Source organism: Anolis carolinensis, chromosome 3 (assembly GCF_035594765.1).
Source record: "Anolis carolinensis isolate JA03-04 chromosome 3, rAnoCar3.1.pri, whole genome shotgun sequence".
Classification (NCBI taxonomy): Eukaryota; Metazoa; Chordata; class Lepidosauria; order Squamata; family Dactyloidae; genus Anolis; species Anolis carolinensis.
In genome coordinates, this window is record NC_085843.1 from 221023281 (window position 1) to 221043717 (window position 20437).

Below are 20437 nucleotides of genomic sequence, written 5' to 3' on the forward strand. Positions count from 1 at the left end.
CCGCATGATGGATAATCAAAAGTGATGGGAGCTGTCGTTCTATGACATTTGGGGACCCAAATTGCACTGACCACTTCTTCCTAGAGTTTGTCCCATGAATTTGCAGGGTCTGCTAGTTTGCTTCTTGTTCTCCACTTGTTCCTATTGGTCGCGTCTCTCATTATGAGTCTTCCTTCAGCCATGTTGTGTTTCAAATGGTCGAACCAGTGCATTTTAGGTCTGCCGCATGGCCTGCAACTTCCATATTCAGCGCAGCTTTAGCCACAGAACCTTTGTCACATGTCCAAAAATCTCAGATGGGATTTCTTCTCAGTGATTGAAGCAACTCTGCAGATGGAGCGCACTATTGTTTGGAATCTTGTCCTTCAGGGTAATAGCCATTGACCACCTGAGCACCCACATTTCCATAGTATGCAGAGTGCTCGACAGTCCTAGTGGTCAAGCCAGCTCTCAGTGGCATATAAAGCGACCTGTCTCGCCACTGTCCTGTAGATTTTCTATTTTAGACGGATTGGGATCTTCATATCACACATTACGCCTATCTTTGCTCTCCACTTCATCCATGCGGCATTTACATGCCCATGAGCATCTAACAGTACATCGCCAGTAGAGGTGATCTTTGAGCCAAGGTATTTAAAGCTGGTCACTTAGTTGAGGCCAGTGCTATTGATATTGATGGAGCCATCCTCTACCGTTAGGTTCACATGCCATGTACCCAGTTTTTGAGATGTTGAGCCATAGTCAAATACTGCAGGTGATTTTTCCACACTTGCACTGACCATTAGGCCCGTAGCCATAAATTTTTTTTGGGAGGGATTGAAACTCCGCCCCCCCCCCCCCCCCTTACAAGATGACTTTTCAAGCCAGTGTCTCCTGATCTGGCACAAGATCTCAACAAGGACCTGAAATTACCACTATTATGCAAAGGTTCTTCACAGATAATAGGTCCTGAATCAGTGCTCCCTCTTAAAGTCTGTTCTTGTCAGCAAAAAAGGACAATAGTTTCGACAATTGGCAGAAGTTTTTTCTGTTTTTATTTCCTTTATCATGAGGATGGGTTAAATCAAGACGTTTTCCATGCACCAAACCCTGGTGGCACAGTGTGTTAAAGCGCTGAGCTGCTGAACTTGCTGACCAAAATCCCGCAAGCGGAATGGGTGCCCGTTATTAGCCCCAGCTTCTGCCAACCTAGCAGTTCGAAAACATGCAAATGTGAGTAAATCAACAGGTACCGCTCCGGCGGGAAGGTACGGTACTCCATGCAGTCATGCCGGCCACATGACCTTGGAGGTGTCTACGGACAACGCCGGCTCTTCAGCTTAGAAACTGAGATTAGCACCAACCCCCAGAGTCGGTCACGACTGGACTTAACATCAGGGGAAAACCTTTACCTTTATCTAAACTTCTGAAGTCCGCTTTTACCTCCAATTTCTCCAAACACCACACCGTACTTACAGAGTGCACCCTGTAGATGAAATGAGCAGGCCAACCAGGACAATCTGTTGAACCATTTGGGTTGAAAACTTAAGATGCCTCTTCTTGTCCACAGGAAATACATATCTTGGCAATGGAGTCTAGATTTTGGACTAACTGAGCTTTCACTTGGTCATCAGAAGCAGTCTTGTTCATATAAAATCCAGCTTCTTCTCTTTGCTCCTCTTCCATGGTTTCTTTAGCACGACTTGTATTAGATGAACTCAGGGCCCCGTCAGACAGGCCCTATATTTCAGGGTCTGATGTCTGATCCCAGGTTTTCTTTTTATCGCAGATTATCTGGCAGTGGGGACTCAATTCAGTTTTATTAATAAAGCTTGGGCTCAATAGGAGGGAGCAATGATTTGCATGTAATGGCCTTTCAGCTTTAAAACCTGGCTGCTTCCTCCCTGGGGATTTTTTTTGTTGGGAGGTGTTAGCTGGCCCTGATTGTTTTCTGTCTGGAATTCCCCTGTCTTCTGAGTGTTGTTCTTTATTTACTGTCCTGATTTTAGTTTTTTTAAAATACTGGTAGTTACAGATTTTGTTAATTTTCATAGAATCATAGAATAGTAGAGTTGGAAGAGACCACATGGGCCATCTAGTCCAACCACCTGCTAAGAAGCAGGAAATCGCATTCAAAGCACCCCCGACAGATGGCCATCCAGCCTCTGCTTAAAAGCCTCCAAGGAAGGAGCCTCCACCACGGCCCCGGGGAGAGAGTTCCACTGTCGAACAGCTCTCACAGTGAGAAAGTTCTTCCTGATGTTCAGGTGGAATCTCCTTTCCTGTAGTTTGAAGCCATTGTTCCGTGTCCTAGTCTGCAGGGCAGCAGAAAACAAGCTTGCTCCCTCTTCCCTATGACTTCCCTTCACATATTTGTACATGGCTATCATGTCTCCTCTCAGCCTTCTCTTCTGCAGGCTAAACATGCCCAGCTCTTTAAGCCGTTCCTCATAGGGCTTGTTCTCCAGACCCTTAATCATTTTAGTCGCCCTCCTCTAGACGCTTTCCAGCTTGTCAACATCTCCCTTCAACTGTGGTGCCCAAAATTGGACACAGTATTCCAGGTGTGGTCTGACCAAGGCAGAATAGAGGGGGAGCATAACTTCCCTGGATCTAGACGCTATTCCCCTATTGATGCAGGCCAGAATCCCATTGGCTTTTTTAGCAGCCGCATCACATTGTTGGCTCATGTTTAACTTGTTGTCCACGAGGACTCCAAGGTCTTTTTCGCACACACTGCTGTCAAGCCAGGCGTCCCCCATTCTGTATCTTTGATTTCCATTTTTTCTGCCGAAGTGAAGTATCTTGCATTTGTCCCTGTTGAACTTCATTTTGTTAGTTTTGGCCCATCTCTCTAGTCTGTCAAGATCGTTTTGAATTCTGCTCCTGTCTTCTGGAGTGTTAGCTATCCCTCCCAGTTTTGTGTCGTCTGCAAACTTGATGATCGTGCCTTCTAACCCTTCGTCTAAGTCGTTAATAAAGATGTTGAACAGAACCGGGCCCAGGACGGAGCCCTGCGGCACTCCACTTGTCACTTCTTTCCATGATGAAGACGACGCATTGGTGAGCACCCTTTGGGTTCGTTCGCTTAGCCAATTACAGATCCACCTAACCGTAGTTTTGTCTAGCCCACATTTTACTAGTTTGTTTGCCAGAAGGTCGTGGGGGACTTTGTCGAAGGCCTTACTGAAATCCAGGTACGCTACATCCACAGCATTCCCTGTATCGACCCAACTCGTAACTCTATCGAAAAAAGAGATCAGATTAGTCTGGCATGACTTGTTTTTGGTAAATCCGTGTTGACTATTAGCAATGACCACATTTGTTTCTAAGTGTTCGCAGACCACTTCCTTAATGATCTTTTCCAGAATCTTGCCTGGTATCGATGTGAGGCTGACCGGACAGTAATTGTTTGGGTCGTTCTTTTTTCCCTTCTTGAAGATAGGGACCACATTCGCCCTCCTCCAATCTGCTGGGACTTCTCCCGTTCTCCAAGAACTCTCGAAGATAATTGCCAGTGGTTCTGAAATAACTTCCGCTAGTTCCTTCAGTACTCTTGGGTGTAGCTGATCTGGCCCTGGGGACTTGAATTCGTTTAGAGAGGCCAAGTGTTCCTGGACAACTTGTTTCCCTATTTGGGGTTGGATTTCCCCCAATCCTTCGTCCATTCCGTCTTGCTGAGGTTGAAGATGGCTTTCTTTTTCTGAGAAGACCGAGGCAAAGAAGGCATTAAGTAGTTCTGCCTTTTCCCTGTCCCCTGTCGCCATCACCCCATCTTCTCCTTGCAAGATGGTTTCCTCCTTTCTGTTGAAATTGTCCACATACAGTAGAGTCTTGCTTATCCAACCTCCACTTATCCAACATTCTGGATTATCCAACGCAGTTGGCCTTTTAGTAGTCAGTTTTTTAGTCAATGTTTTCAATACATTGTAATGTTTTGCTGCTAAATTCGTACAGTAATTACTACATAACATTACCGTGTATTGAACTGCTTTTTCTGTCAATTTGTTGTAAAACATGATGTTTTCGTGCTTAATTTGTACAATCATAATGTAATTTGATGTTTAATAGGCTCTTCCTTAATCCCTCTTTACTATCCAACATTTTCACTTATCCAACGTTCTGCCGGCCCGTTTATGTTGGATAAGTTGAGACTCTACTGTACTTGTGGATTTCAATGGCTTCTCTGAGTCATCTGACATGGCAGTTGTCAGAGCAGTCTAGCATTTGTGTGTTCTCAAATAATATTTTGTGTCCAGGTTGGTTTATCAAGTGCTCTGCTATGGCTGACTTCTTTGGTTGAAGTAGTCTGCAGCGCCTTTCATGTTCCTTGACACATGACTGGGCAATGCTGTGTTTGGTGGTCCCTATGTAGACTTGTCCACAGCTGTATATGGTAGACTCCCGCAGAAGTGAGAGGATCCCTCTTGTCCTTCGCTGACCATAGCATTTGTTGGATTTACTTAGTGGGTCTGTAAATAGTTTGTAGGTTGTGCTTCTTCATCAGCTTCCGTATGCAGCCAGTGGTTCCCTTGATGTATGGCATGAAGACTTCCACAACCTTTGATGATGCCTGCCACAGATGTGGGCGAAACGCCAGGAGAGAATACTTCTAGAACAAGGTCATACAGCCTGGAAAACACACGACAGCCCTGTGATTCTGGCCATGAAAGCCTTCAACAACACAAAGAACACTTTTCCTCTGGGTCAGTGGTTCTCAACCCGGGGTCCCCAGATGTTTTTGGCCTTCAGCTCCCAGGAAACAGCTGGTAAACTGGCTGGGATTTCTGGGAGTTGTAGGCCGAAGACATCTGGGGACACCAGGTTGAGAACAACTGCTCTGGGTGGATCTTTTCAGGATGCCTGTCATAGATGCAAGCGAAAGGTCAGGAGATAATGCTTCTGGAACATGGCCATACAGCCCGGAAAACTCACAGCAACTCAGTGATTCCGGCCATGAAAGCCTTCGACAACGCAGTTAACCAAGCTGGCTGGGGCTTTGGGAATTGAAGCCCCACAAATGCGAAAATGCCCAAAGGTTGCTCTAGAGCAGCCTAGGATGTGGCTTTAACTGAGGGAAGGGTGCCAAGAGCGCGTTCCCTGACTGCGCATGCGCGCCTACCCACGGGCGGGTTAAAAACGTTGGAAACGCGCTGAGGGAGAGGCGGACAAAATGGCGGCGCCGGCCGAGTGGGCTTCGCTGTGCGAGAAGTTCCGCAGCGCCCTCAACCTCTTCTATGTGGAGTCCAAGAAGGACCCGGAGACCGAGCCGTACCGCTCCAAGTACAGCGCCCGGGAGCTGCTCGAAGGCGTCAAGCAGCTGCTGGGCTCCGAGGAGGCCGGTGAAGGCGCCCCTGCGGCCGAGGGCTCAGAGGCAGGCGAGGGCGGCGGCGAGGAAGAGCGCATGCGCGCCGTGCGGCTGGCGGCGGTGGAATACGAGCTGGGGGTGAACCACACCGACACGCAGGAGTGCTCGGCTGGCGAGGAGCACCTGGCCAAGTGCCTCCAGCTGCTGGAGCGGCACCGCCTCTCGCGAGACTGCGTCTCCCTCTACATCCAGGCCCAGGTAGGGAGGGGAGGGGGAAGGAAGGCGGCCCGCCCAGGGAGGGAGGAGCGTAATGACGTCACTGAGCACAGATGGCATCATGTGTGTGTGTGTGGGGGGGGGGGGGGGACATACCCAAAAGAACTTAAAAGACACAGAAATGTATACTATTTTAATATTTAAACAGTCTCTGTAGCTCAGTGGTTCCCAAAGTTTGCGCCACCAGGTGATTTGAACTTCAGCTCCCACAGTTCCGAACAGCTGGTAAACTGGCTGGGATTCCTGGGGGTTGAAGTCCAAAACACCTGGAAGCCCAAAGGTTGGAACCACTCTGTAGCTGGATAGAACCCCCACCACCACATTTTTCATAAACCCACCTTATTTCTGCTTGGTAAAGGTTTCCCCTGATGTTAGGTCAAGTCGTGTCCGACTCTGAGGGTTGGTGCTCATCTCCATTTCTAAGCCAAAGAGCTGGCATTTTCCATAGACATCTCCAAGGTCATGTGGCCACCATGACTGCATGGTGCGCCGTTACCTTCCTGGTGGAGCGGTACCTATTGATCTACTCATATTTGCATGTTTTCAAACTGCTAGGTTGCCAGAAGCTGGGCCTAACAGAGGGAGCTCACCCTGCTCCCCGGATTTGAACCTCCCACCCTTTGGTCAGCAAGTTCAACAGCAGGATGCTAAGATGGGCTAGAATAGTGCAGTAATGCAACAATAGACTATAAATTAATTTAATGATGACCCGGACTGGCCTTGGAATATTTCAAGGATTATGTGATTTTAATTCTTGTTTTACCGTTATGTTTTAATTGGTTGGTTTTAGTGTTTTTGTTCTTCATTGATGTATGTATACATGCAGCATTGAATTGTTGTCTTTGTAAGGCTGCCTTGGGTCCCCTTTGGGGGTTGAGAAAGATGAAATACAAGCATGATAAATAAATAAAATAAGATACAACTGACGAGTGGAGTACTGCAGGGTTCTGTCCTGGGTGTGGTTCTGTTCAACATTTTTATTAATGACTTATATGGTGGAGGCTCCTTCTTTGGAGCCTTTTAAGCAGAGGATGAATCTGTTGGGGGTGATTTGAATGCGATTTTCCTGCTTCTTGGCAGGGGGCTGGATTGGATGGCCTGTGAGGTCTCTTCCAACTACGAAAGGTTAGAAGGCATGACGACACTAAATTGGGAGGGATAGCCAATACTCCAGAAGGCAGGAGCAGAATTCAAAACAATCTTAACAGAGCTGATTGGCCAAAATTAACAAAATGAACTTCAACAGGGATAAATGCAAGATACTCCATTTAGGCAGAGAAAATGAAATGCAAAGATACAGAATAGGAGACACCTGGCTCAACAACAGTACGTGCGAAAAATATGTTGGAATCCTTTTGGACAACAAGTTAAATATGAGCCAACAATGTGATGCGGCAGCTAAAAAAAAACTAATGGGATTTTGGTCTGCATATAGTGTCTAGATCCAGGGAAGTCATGCTACCCCTCTATTCTGCCTTGGTCAGACTACACCTGGAATCGCACTGTGTCCAGTTCTGGGCACCGCAATTGAAGAGTGATGTTGACAAGCTGGAATGTGTCCAGAGGAGGGCGACTAAAATGATAAAGGGAGAACAAGCCCTTTGAGGAGCAGCTTAAAGAGCTGGGCATTTTTAGCCTGCAGAAGAGAACGCTGAGAGGAGACATGATGGCCATGTATAAATATGTGTGGGGAAGTCATAGGGAGGAGGGAGCAAGCTTGTTTTCTGCTGCCTTGGAGACTAGGACGTGGAACAATTGGTACAAATTACAGGAAAGGAGATTCCACCTGAACATTAGGAAGAACTTCCTAACTGAGAGCTGTTTAGTAGTGGAACTCTCTGCCCCGGAGTGTGGTGGTGGAGGCATTGTCTTTGGAGGGTTTTAAACAGAGGCTTGATGGTCATCTGTCTGGGATGCTTTGAATTAGATTTTCCTTTTTCTTGGGAGAAAGTTGGATTGGATGGCCCACGAGGTCTCTTCCAAGTCTAGGATTCTATAATTCTAAAATTGAGTACCCCTTATCCAAAATGTTTGGGGCCAAAAATGTTTGGGGTTTTTTAAAAAATGTAATAATATCTGTATTTGCAGATATCTATAATAATACAATTTTATTTATTACCTGCTTCTCCATGATAACTTGAGGTGGGGCACAACAAATTAAAAAGCAAAGCAACATAAAATATATACAATAAATGACATAGATAAAAACACAATATATATATATATATTAAAAACCTAAACCAAACACAGATACAGATATATCTGTAACGAGAAATTTTGGAGATGGGACCTAATTTTATACATGGACTCCATTTCACTGTATAGCCTGAATGTGATTTATACAATATTTCTTCATTTTGTGGATGAATTCGCATCCATTGAACTATCAGAAAGCCATAATGTCACTGAGATTTTCAGTATCTCAGATAACGTTGGTAACATGTTTGTTAAATTATCAGTACTTGTCATCAACAGCTTTTTTTTCTTCTTTTCTAATTTGTTGTTTTCAAATTTCTCATTTGTAAAGTGATGACGCATTTTAGGTCTAAAAAAACTACAGCCAATTTGAGGGGCTTGGACCACTGCTATGCATTTGTGACAGTTCAGATGATGGTTTGGGATTAAATTTTTGATCATTTTTAAATTGTGGGAATAAGATTTTTAAGGGGGATTCACAAAATATAAAAGACCCTATGCTTTGTATGAATCCTTCCATCTACACTATCCCTATCCCTTCTGTTTAGGCTTCTGGAGAAATTTGAAATTTGCCCTAGTACCTGACCAGGTTAGATTAATCGTTTCAGAAGCATGGGCCTTGTTATCCCAGGAGATACTGTATTGCATGGGAAAATTCTAATATTCTTTTCAATTAATTACTTGCACTGCTTTTTCCAGCGTAGCTCTCATATTTCTCCCGAACTGTAGATTTTATTTTCCACTCCTTAGTTATAGGATTTCATTTTCTTTGTATGATACTTTTTAAAATAACAATTTAATCTCTCCTTATTTTGTAGAATAACCTGGGTATCCTCTGGTCAGAAAGAGATGACATTAAGACAGCACAGACATACTTGGAATCTGCAGAGGCTTTGTATAACCAGTACATGAAAGAGGTAATATGTTGAAATAATTTGCTTCGTGTTTCTACAGTGCGTCCATTCTTGAATGTGAGAATAATTGAATTTCTAAGTTCTAAGGTCTAATGTTGATAGGCTGTAGTCATAACATAAGAAGCAAGTTGCCTGGGTGCATGATTGTTGAATTTTGCGACCTAGTTATGGTGTGAAACTGAGAGCCAGTATCTTCCACTTAGGAGGCATTATTTTAGAAATTGATAATAGTATCAGCAAATCTATCGAGTATTGTAATTTCATTTTTATGTTAAGTTTTAAAATTGCTGCAATTTAAGCAAAATGTTATGTGTTAGCTTGTGTCCAAAGTTTTCAGAATTTCTATTTAATTTTTCTTTTATAAGACTGTATGTTTAACTTACTTGGTTTTGGATATTTTGTATTTGAATTGTTTTGGGTATTAGTCCCTGCCTTCCCATGCATTCCTCTGTGATTGACAGAGCTATCTATTTTTTTTACAGCATCATGTACAGTGTTGGCATTTTATAACATCAGAAGATAGCATCAATACAAAATGAAAATTGTATGCTTCAATACTATTGACACACATCATATATACTACAGAATTGATATATTTATAGGGGGGAGAGCTTTTTCTTATTGGTACTGAAATTCCTGTGCATCTTACAACTGTTGGCATCTTAGAATTGAAAAAATATGGTAATATAGCTCAATGATAGTTTAGTTAAATGTTTAAAAACATCTTGTGTTTGTTGTTTATCTATACTGCTACACAGAACAAAGAGGATTTAGTTACCCTAAAATCCCTCTTCTGAATTTCAGTAAGATGTATAATAGGCTAAACTCTTGATGCATAGCAAGCAGCATTCTGAGTTGTTGACTCTGCTGTGCCATTGCATTTGCACAATGGGCCCTTTGTTAGACCTTCCGAGGCACTATTTTTCCGAGGCACTATTTATATAGTGTGCTGCCTCAGGAGGCATTTCCAACCCTCTGACACAACTCCTAGAGGAAAAAAAGGAAGGCTGTACAAATTCTGAAGTGCAATCCTCAAACTATTTCAGTTTCTTTGTCTTGATTCTATTTTCCTGAATTTGTTTTTAGTTAATCTGACTATGATAGTGCTATGGAGAGAGGGTTCCCTGTCTCTCTTCTCTTGGATCTGTACTGTAGCTTCTGAGCTCTCCCAATTACATCTCACTTTGTTGTAAAGTGCTAGTTGGCCCATTTCCATAAACATTTCTCTGCCATTTTCATAATGTCAACATTCATACTATTGCAGTCTGTTAAATCCTACTTGGTCATGCCTGGCTGGATACTCCTGCTCCCTCTGTTCCAGAGGATTTAAAAAAAGGAATTGATTTTTCCCCCACAAAATACAATGCAATATGTCCTTGAAATTTATTTTAAACTAGTGTATATACCCAGCATTGCCTCGATGTTGGAGGGACCACTGTCCTCCTGCTTTCATCCTTTCTTTGTCTTTCTTTCTTTCCCTCCCCTCCCTTCCCCTCATACCTTTCCCCCTGTCCTTGTGGCTCCTTCCTCGCTCCTCCCTCCCTCCCTCCCTCCCTCCCCTCATCCACTTGTCACCTTTCTTTCCCAGTGTCATCACAGAGGGCAGCAGTCCTTTTGGTACAGACAGATGGACATACAGACATACAGACTTTAATTTTTATGTGTATAGACATATGTGTCGGACTTTCTATTGTGATGATTTTGAGGTGGTAGCATACAGTAATTTCAACAACTGATGTCTGGATTTCGAAGTCATTTTCCAGTGTTTAAATGGAGATAGGAGAAGAGCCCTCTGTGTATACATGTGTAATGTCTCTAAGGCTTGGGAGAAGGACCAGCTGAAATCTTAATGTGTGCACAGAATGTTGTGGGAAGAGGTGTTTGAGTTGTTTGGTTTGGATTCAGTGGGGGGACACATTACAGGTTTTAAATTAAAGCTCTGTTAATTTGGGGTGGGGTTGCTTACTGGAGTGGATTTGTCCATTAGTAGTTTAAAAATAATTTGTGACTGTTTTCTTTCATTGATGTCCATGGAGTATCAAGACCTACAATCAAGTTACCATTTATTACATTTTTACAGGCACTTGTAAGCACTTTGTGTCCTTTAATTATTCAGTAGGTGCTTGAATGGATGACTCGTTCTTCATGCTAATCATAAATAAAATATACCTGCATGGGTTGATTCTCCTATCTTTATCTTTTGTATCTTGTTAAAACTATTCTTGTTTGAGAATAGTGAATGCCTAATGATGCCAGTAGTCTTACATTTATTGAAACATTTAAAAAAATCAATATCAAAGTAGTGGATTGCAGTTTTGCTATTTCAAGAACCATTTTGTGTGTGGAGGGGAAAAGCTTGTGGAAGTACAGTTTGGTTTGTATGATCATTGTTTGGCCATATGCAGACTATGTTGTCACCAGAGTTACCTGCCTCAGATGTATTTGGTACTTGTTTTGTAAAATACAAAAGTTTTCGGGAGCTAATAAGATGTTTCATTGGAAGAAAGGGAGGGAAATCCATAGCTCTGCAGACAGTGTTGGGCTACATATTTAAACATTCCTAAACATTTGTTATCATGGCTGGAGGATGGAACTAGCTTTTTTGAACACAACTTTCATATTAGTCATAACAACAACAACAACAACAACTTTATACCCTGCCACCATCTCCCCAAAGGGACTTGAGGCAGCTAACATGCTATTTATATTTCTATCTGAGCCTAACTAAAATGCAATTTCCTGTATTGATTATCTTAAATGTGTGCTGTATTTTGCAGAATGGAAACCCACCGCTTGATTCCAGTGAACATTTTATGACTGAAGAAGAGAAGCTTTCTGATCAAGAAAGATCAAAAAGGTATGTGTTGGTGGAAGCAGAAGTTGGAATTGGGGTGGGTGGGTGGACATCTCTTTTAAAATTAAACCTGAAAACCCTGTTTCCTCAGATTTGAAAAAGTCTATACTCATACGCTGTATTATTTGGCCCAAGTCTACCAACATCTGGAAATGATTGAGAAGGCTGCACAGTATTGCCATACCACTCTCAAACGGCAGCTTGAGTATAGTGGCTACTACCCAGTAGAATGGGCTCTCAATGCAGCTACTTTGTCTCAATATTATCTCACAAAGGTAATTCTTTCAATGTTCTTCCATGTATCTAATTTATCTTGATACCTGTCATGTGATTAGTATTGTCAGGGAATGGGTTGGCTCTACACTCGTGTTAGGAACCTGTAGCACTTGAGGAACCACTATGCCCACCATCCTAGTGTTGTGTGAGCTGATTGGCCTTGACGGGAATGGGAGGTCAGCAACGAGGTCAGCAACATATGGAGGATCACAGCATTGTTCAAAGTTGATTGAATCTTGGCCCTGTTGAATTTGTGAAGCCAAAGTCCAACCAAAGTAGTTTGGCTCCAGATCTTGTTTTCTATGGACAGAATGTTTATATAAGTAAGGCGTTTGATCTTCGGGAGCATTTCCCGTCACCAGGAATGGCTAGGAGTTTGGTTTTGCCTATTTCTGCCCATCTCTGCAGCTCCATCCCAGATATCTGCTCCAGAGAGTTAGGAGGTCATCTGGATAACATGAAAGGTGGTGCTGGAGAAGGAACAAATAGGCAAATATCACCCTGGGAGTATTCCTTCTGCCAGAAACAGGCAATTCACACCATTGCCTGATTTAAAATACTTGAGTTACTTGTACTTTGCTATGGGAAGAGACTCACTAGTCTCTGCATATGGGCATGCAATATTTTAAAAATAAGGGCCCACTGTGAAGACTGTCCCAGCTATTTTGGTATTGCAGCTTTGGATTATCATGTTCTCACAACTGATAACAACAACATCATTTCTTTATTTCATGCCCTGCCTACTAAAAAGAACTCTAGGCAGCTGACTGTGTACTATCAGAGCATACACAAAATTGAGTTAAGAGTTAGGTCATCAACTTTGCCATGTTCCAGCTTTGTCTTGAAAGTATCACTTCTATTTAATTTCTTTGGACCCTTTTAATGTATTAGCAAAGCTTGCATGAACCAAGTTACATAAAAATTAGATATTGAAATATTTCAAATTCCAAATTTTGTCAAATGTCCTAGAAATGAAACCAATAAAATATTTCTCATTATTCCTAGCAAGGGATGGTTCAGCAGTGATTTGTTTTTTGAGTGTTGGTAAAAGGATTGATTATCAGATTTCTGAGAGATGTCTGTGCTTAGTTTTTTTACTATTATTTGTGTTTTTTATTTTCAATTTACATATTCATAAAAAGCAATGAAACTATACATGTATATATACATAAACCAATACAATACTACCTAACATCTACACAATATTCGCACTTAGTTATCCCCTCCCCTCCTCCCGCCCCTCGAGTTGGAGACATTCGTATATACAGTAGAGTCTCACTTATCCAAGCTAAACGGGCCGGCAGAAGCTTGGATAAGCGAATATCTTGGATAATAAGGAGGGACAAAGGAAAAGCCTATTAAATATCAAATTAGGTTATGATTTTACGAATTAAGCACCAAAACATCATGTTATACAACAAACTGGACAGAAAAAGTAATTCAATACGCAGTAATGTTATGTTGTAATTACTGTATTTACGAATTTAGCACCAAAATATCACGATATATTGAAAATATTGACTACAAAAATGGCTTGGATTATCCAGAGGCTTGGATAAGCGAGGCTTGGATTAGTGAGACTCTACTGTAACTCCTTTCTTCCTTCCTATTACATAGTTTTTCTATTCTTCTTTCTGGCCTGATAATTATTGTTTATAAATTCCCTACCCAGATTATAACAAATTAAATTATGAAGCCTTCTATAAAAACCTTTTCCATTTCCTTTTTTTTTTTTTACAAAGTTTAGAAATGGCTCCCAGTCCTTGATGAAGTTTTTTTGTGTTTTTACTTTGTTCATCATTGCTAATGTATCAATTTCTGCAGTTTTAAAGACTTTAACCATTAATTCTTCTATTGTTGGGAGGTCCGCCTTTTTCCAAAACTGTATTTAGTTTTTTTTAATGGCCCCAAAATTGAAATTGTTAGGTTCACATATAAACTATGTATATCAATCCATTCTCAGACATGTGTCTAGGTACATGGGTCATTAAACTTTGCATTAAAACAACCCTTACATTTAAAGAAATCAGCACATTGTCACCCTCTATTTAGGGAAGTGGCTGCAGCTGTATGCATCTAATGCTATTTGAATATTCTGAGATTTACTTTTGTATAAAAAATATGATTGCATAACTATGGCAATATTGGGATTTACAGATGTAAACACAATTGTCAGTCAATAGTATAAATAGGAAATGCATGTATATGTGTATGTATTTCATTTATATACCGCTTTTTTCACCCCTGGGGGACTCAAAGCAGTTCACAGCATAATCAATGGCAAAGATTCAATGGTTCACAACCGTATAAAGCAGTAGTTCTCAACCTGTGGGGTCCCCAGATGTTTTGGCCTTCAACTCCCACAAATCCTAACAGTTGGTGAACTGGCTGGGATTTCTGGGAGTTGTAGGCCAAAACACCTGGGGATCCACAGGTTGAGAATCACTGATATAAAGAAACATTAAAACCATAAATAAGCTCATTAAAACTATATAAATCATCAGACATATCATAAAACATTAAAACACTACACATTAAGGCATTTAAAACATACATTGTTCCAGCTAAGAAGCTGGAAAGGCACATAGAAGGCTATGCCTCCAATTTGCGATGGCTGCTTTATCTTTTTCTGAGTGGGACAGGATGCTCATAAAAAGATAATTCTGTCATTTTAGATTTCCTGCTGTGCAGTGTTATTAATTCGTCTTACTTGTCGTTTTACTGACAACACTTACCGATATCCAGTTTCAGAACAGTACTTTTCAAGAACTCTATAATTAAGTGAAATACGTAGACTATTCTGTGCTAAGAAGACGTGTCACCCTGTTCTCTCCCCACAGCAATGTTTCATGGAGTCTAGGCATTGTTTAGCTTCTGCCAGTGTCATCTTCAGCCAGGCTGGACAGGTGCCATCTTCAGAGGACAGTAAGTCATTTCATTATAATCTAAATTCATTGGGTAAGAGTGGATGCTTTGCTCCCTCTGCATAGTTTTGGTAACTTTCTCTCTTCATTCCCTATACCTGATCTGATCACACTAATTCCACTGATGTGGGGAAAACATAGATGAGGCCACGATTCAGCAAAGAGCCCTGGCTTTCTACATAAAGTAGCAGGTCCCTAGGATTGGAGACAGTATTTAAAATCAGCACATTTACTTTTGTGCTTTTTGCATCTATGACTAGCAGCCAATTCTGCAACACACAGCACAGCAGCCCTGGTCTTGCCATGGCCTATTGAGTCGGAGCAAGGTAGTCATTCCCTTTCCTTCTGATCTGTTTTGTTCTGAACATCTTATAAGCTGCTTTGAGGGCATCGGTTAGTTCATAGAGTCTGGAGCCGTGGTGGCACAATGGGTCAAACCTTTGTGCCGACTGGACTGCTGAACTGAAGGTTGTCTGTTTGCATCTGCATGGGGTGAGCTCCCACCTGTCAGCTTCAGCTTGCGGGGACATGAGAGAAACCTCCCAGCTAACACATTTGGGCACCCTCTCGGCAACGTCTCTGTAGACAGCCAATTCTCTCACACCAGAAGTGACTTGCCGTATGTTCTCGAGTTGCTTCTGACATGATAAAAAAGAACATACAGTATAAATACTCCAAAGTAAATAAGGCTGCATTGCTCTGCTGCTCTTTGTTATCTATCTTGTTATGATATTGGTGCAGAATCATGGTTGCTGCTCTGCTTATGCTAAGATAGATAGATCTGTTAATGGTATAGTCCACTGACCATATCAGCAATAACATACAAAAACAAAAACACGCAGACAAATAGGCACTAATCACTATGCTGAAACTCTAGTAATAGTTAACTGAAATAAATTCAAGCACAATAATACTTGATGAAATAATAAATTTGGTAAAATGTCATTTAGAATCATAGCTCCTAAATAAATGGCAATCTTCCCTATAGCTATTTTATTATAACGAGATAGTTGTTTTTCATTTTTTGCCCTCCTCTATGAGCTTACAGTGGCTAAGGCCTCCTATCCTGGGGAAAAAAGGTTTTCTAAAATTTTGATGTTGATCACATTTGTGTTATTTTTAAAACAGATGAGACAGAACAAGATCAACAAGACCTTCGACAGAGAAAAGCTGAAATTGCAAGATGTTGGATTAAATACTGCCTGAATTTGTTACAGGGAGCCCGAAAGTTGCTTGAGGTAATCAAGGGATAAGCACAAGTAATAATTTTAATATTTGCAATAGTAATTAATCTCAGAGATTTGTGTGACTGTGCCTGCACCTACACTATAGTCCTAATGCAGTTTGGCACCACTTCAATTGCAATGACACAATGCTTTGGAATCCTGGAAACTGTAGTTGTGTGAGGCACCATCACAAGACCTTGTAAAACTACAACTCCCAGGATTCCATAGCAGTGAGCCACAGTAGATAAGGTGGGGTCTAACTGCATTAATTCTACAGCATGGATAGTGCTAGAGCAGGATGAGAAGCCTTCTACACAGAGCCTTTTGGCGACAGTGTTCAAAATCCCCCTATTGTCTGGGGGATTCTGGGAATTTTAGCAATAAAAAGTAAAATTTCTAAGCTCTCATTTTTCATTTCAATGGCTGTGTTTTCTAATGGCAAATCTTACAAAGTCTGCATACGCTGGATTAAGGTGAAGAATGTCAGAATTATTGTATACTAGCTTGGGGACCTGGCGGTTGCCTGGGTGATTTGAAAAGAGCATTTGTCGGCTGGATTCAGGGCTCTCTGGATAAGGGTGAACTACAACTCCCATATGCCAAGGTCAATCACCCCCAAACTCCACCTGTATGTGCACTTGGCCATGTTGGGTCTGTGTGCTAAGTTTGGTCCAGATCCATCATTGGCTGGGTTCAGGGCTCTCTGGATAAGGGCAAACTACAACTCCTATATGCCAAGGGCAGTCACCCCCCAACCCTGCCAGTATTCCCAGTTGGCCATGTTGGGTCTGTGTACCATGTTTGGTCCAGCTCTGATGTCAGCTGGGTTCAATGCTATCTGGATAAAGGTAAACTATAATCCCCAAATTCAAGGTTTATTCCCACAAACCCCTACAGTATGTTTTGTTGGTCATGGTTGTTCTGTGTGCCCAGTTAGTTCCAGGTCCATCGTTGGTCGAGTTTAGAGTGCCATTAGATTGCAGGTAAACTATACATCCCAGTCCCTACGACTCCTATAAATCATGCTGAATTCTCCCCAACCTCCTCCAGTATGTTCAGTTGCTGATCAATTCCCCTATTTGCTGTGTGCCATAAAAAAAGGTAGGATAGGGTTGAGGAGGAGGCAGTGGGCGGTGTCATGCAAATAGGAGAAAGGAACAATGGGATGTGCTTGCTGTAATCTGCAATGTCCTGGGAGGGGGTGACTTGGTGGCTCCACAGCACTGGAATCTGTAGTCTGCTTGTGGAGGCTGGAGGCTGTCTGTGTGAGCGGACACCCGTGCCACATATACACATATAGAATTTCACTTTTATTATGTGTATAGATAAGACCAGAATTCTGAGATAGATAAGTGTCCTCTGTTACAGGGTAGCATTGGTTCCTGTTGTGAATAGTGTATTAACTTGATATTACATTTCTGAGCCCATTATGGCAAAATATCCATGTTTTAGGACAACATTGGTGAACTGGATCCGGACAAGCAGTCGGAACTGAAAGCCCAGCAGAAAAAAGAGGAGGACGAGAAGGAGAAGGGCAGGAAGAAGGCTGTTCTCTTTGGAACCAGCGATTTGAGTGACTCTATTTTGGCCATGGAAGAGAAAGTGAGCTGTGTGTTTCCATTAGACTTCAAAGAAGCAAGGGAGGTTTTCTTAGTGGGCCAGAATTATGTCAATGACGCAAAAGAGTTCTTTCAGGTAGATGGGTATGTCACTGACCACATTGAGATTGTTCAGGACCACAGTTCCTTGTTCAAGGTCCTGGCTTTCTTTGAAGAAGATTATGAGAGGCGTTGCAAGATGCACAAGCGTAGGATCGATATGCTGGAGCCCCTGTATGCGGGCTTAAACCCTCAGTATTATTTGTTGCTCAGTAGGCAGCTTCAGTTTGAACTTGCAGATACTTACTATGAAATGATGGATCTGAAAGTGGCCATTGGCAATAGGCTAGAGGAGCTTGACTCCCATACCATAAAGAAAATAAATTCTCTTGCTCAGATGGCAATGAAATACTACGAGCTCTTTTTGGATTCACTGAGGAACCCAGATAAGGTTTTCCCTGAGACCCTTGAGGAGGATGTCCTTCGCCCAGCACTGGTGGCCAAATTCCATATTGCACGCCTTTATGGCAAGCTTATTACTTCGGATAGCAAGAAGCAATTGGAGAACATGCAGGCATCATTAGATTACTACTCTTTCCTTGTTGAATACTGTGAGAAGCATGCAGACGCCATTCAGTCTGTTGAAACAGAGTTGGAGCTCAGCCGAGAAATGGCCGGCCTTCTTCCAGCAAGAATGGAGAGGCTGAGAGCAAAGCAGTCTACTTTCACCTAAACTCCCTCTCTTCCATGGAGATGTGCAATATTAATGTGATCTCTGTCCATAGAGACGGCTTCCTTTTTTTGGCAGTTGCCTTGTAGTAATCTGACATCTTCTGTTGTGAGCTCCCACTGTGACAGTCAGCCCAGACCCTTGCTTCAAGTGGAAACCTGTCAACTGTAGTAGCTTTCCCACATGTCAATATCAAATATACAGTGAATGGTGAAGTGGTGCTCAATATTGCTTGCTCTGTACTGACACGCAAAGCTCCCTGCCTTATTCTCCCTACTTCCACCATGCAGTCCAGTTTCTGACTTTAAGTGCTGTTCTCCAGCTGCTTCCTCCAATAGAGAACCTTTTGAGCAGGTTGTGTTCACAGTCTGATCCATCCTCACAAATAGTTTTAGGCACTACAGCATGGGCAGAATTTACAATTTCTCCTTACTTGTTCTTTGGGCCTTTTGTTAACAGATTGCTAATTTAATTGTGTTATATTTATTTTTGTATATGCTTCTTGACTTTTTTTTAAAATCCTTTAATAGGGAACCATTAAATAAAGATGACATTCTGTTAATCTTCCTTTTTGTGAGTGGGTTGCTGTTTGCTTAGCAGTGAAGGCCTGATCTACTCATTCTTCATTACAGAATTAAAAACATCTATCTGCAATGCTACGCCAAGATTCTGTTTACTACACCCTGGTTAAATATGACCCCTAAATAACAAAGTACTCGGTAAAGAGAAACTGAATTCCTCGACTTGTAGAAATCATGCTCTTTTATGCTCATATCATATAGTGGGAAGACTAGAGAAGTACAAGGAGAAAGCATTAAAGCCCCATCTTTATTGCCATAGAGAATCTGTTCTTTTATAAGCTTAAGTAACCGGTTAAATTCTAGTAGTCTTTGTAAATAAGCTAGGATATACATTTTTTAAAAATTAAATCAAACTGCTCCAACGTCTGACTCTTCACATACTGTTTATACACTTTGATACCTGGTTTTATAACTGTTAAGGATACATTATAGAATCTGAACTCTGGAAGCTGTCCTTCAAGCTTGGTGCTGCTTGCATTTTTATTTATCAGCAGACAATTGGAGAACTTAGCTTTGCCATTACAGTACAAATTATGACCCATGGGTGAAAGATGAACACTTTATTCATGCTTTTGTGGAATACAAATGTTAGATGTGCTTATTCTTGTGTGCCTTCAAGTCATTTCCCTACAGAGTCAGCATGGAGTAGTGGTTTGAGCGTTGTACTGTGACTGGAGACCAGACTTCAGTTCCCTGCCCACAGGGTGACCTTGGGCAACTCATACGCACTCAGCCCCAGAAAAGCCCATGATGGGGTTTCATAAGTTGGAAAGAAATCAATTAAGGTGGCTTCTTGGCAAGATTTGCTCAGAGAGGTTTTTGCCTTTGTCTCAAATATGTATGACTACAAGCCATGTTTCTTCCAGTTCCCAAAGTTCAGTGATATACAGAAATAATCTATTTGTCTGAACCACCAAAATTTAACAGCACGTAATGGACTACAATTGGAAGGCAAAATTTGCATCTATTCATTGACATGGGTTTCTCTTGTTAGATCTGCAGCTAGGGGGAGCTGCCAGATCACATCTTCCATAAGACTAAGGGTTCCAGAACCAGAACAATGGCTAGCACTCACCACCTCATCACATGGACCATGAGATCTGTGGTGGTTCATCTGTATTTCGTAGGCAATTACCTTTTAGATAGCCCTTCATCCTACGACAAAGAAAGCTGTCCATCTGATGAAGTTGTCAGTCTTATGAGAGAACCAAAATCAGTTCCCATAATCCTGAGAACCAAAGAATAAAGCAAGGCTAGCTGGTCAGTCTAATGGTTTAAGCCTAGGAATCAACTATAGTCTCTAGATTTAAGGATTAGATTTTTTTTCCCCTTTGAATAAGTAATGTAGACTGGTTAAAATTCATTTCTATTTAACTTTCTTCTTATCAACTCCCTCCACATTTTTACTCACTGAGATAACTTTGACACACACTTAGAAATCTCATAAATGCAGCAAAGAACAAGATTCCATTTTTAATTCATTGTTTGCAGCTAACATAACATATTCAAGTTTTCCGTTTCCAGTCTTTCTGTTTGTATGAAATTCATGTGTATAGGTGGAGAAGTGGAAATATT

General features: G+C 41.8%; 1 protein-coding gene across 1 annotated transcript; it reads left to right on the forward strand.

Annotated features, from left to right (window-relative positions):
* The first annotated feature begins 5105 nt into the window (after window positions 1-5105).
* Window positions 5106-18848, forward strand: kifbp (kinesin family binding protein). The gene is made up of 7 exons (XM_008115197.3): window positions 5106-5545; window positions 8578-8676; window positions 11451-11530; window positions 11619-11802; window positions 14644-14728; window positions 15856-15965; window positions 17406-18848. The coding sequence occupies exons 1-7, from the start codon at window positions 5153-5155 to the stop codon at window positions 18282-18284; spliced, it is 1830 nt and encodes a 609-aa protein (XP_008113404.2). The 5' UTR covers window positions 5106-5152; the 3' UTR covers window positions 18285-18848.
* Window positions 18849-20437: the final 1589 nt, after the last annotated feature.

Bases quoted from the DNA above. Each gene is read 5' to 3' on its own strand.
- kifbp (XM_008115197.3), top strand. From the start codon at position 5,153: ATGGCGGCGCCGGCCGAGTGGGCTTCGCTGTGCGAGAAGTTCCGCAGC. The intron at 8,677-11,450 runs GTAATATGTTGA...TGTATTTTGCAG, and splicing joins ATAACCAGTACATGAAAGAG to AATGGAAACCCACCGCTTGA. The intron at 11,803-14,643 runs GTAATTCTTTCA...CTCTCCCCACAG, and splicing joins CTCAATATTATCTCACAAAG to CAATGTTTCATGGAGTCTAG.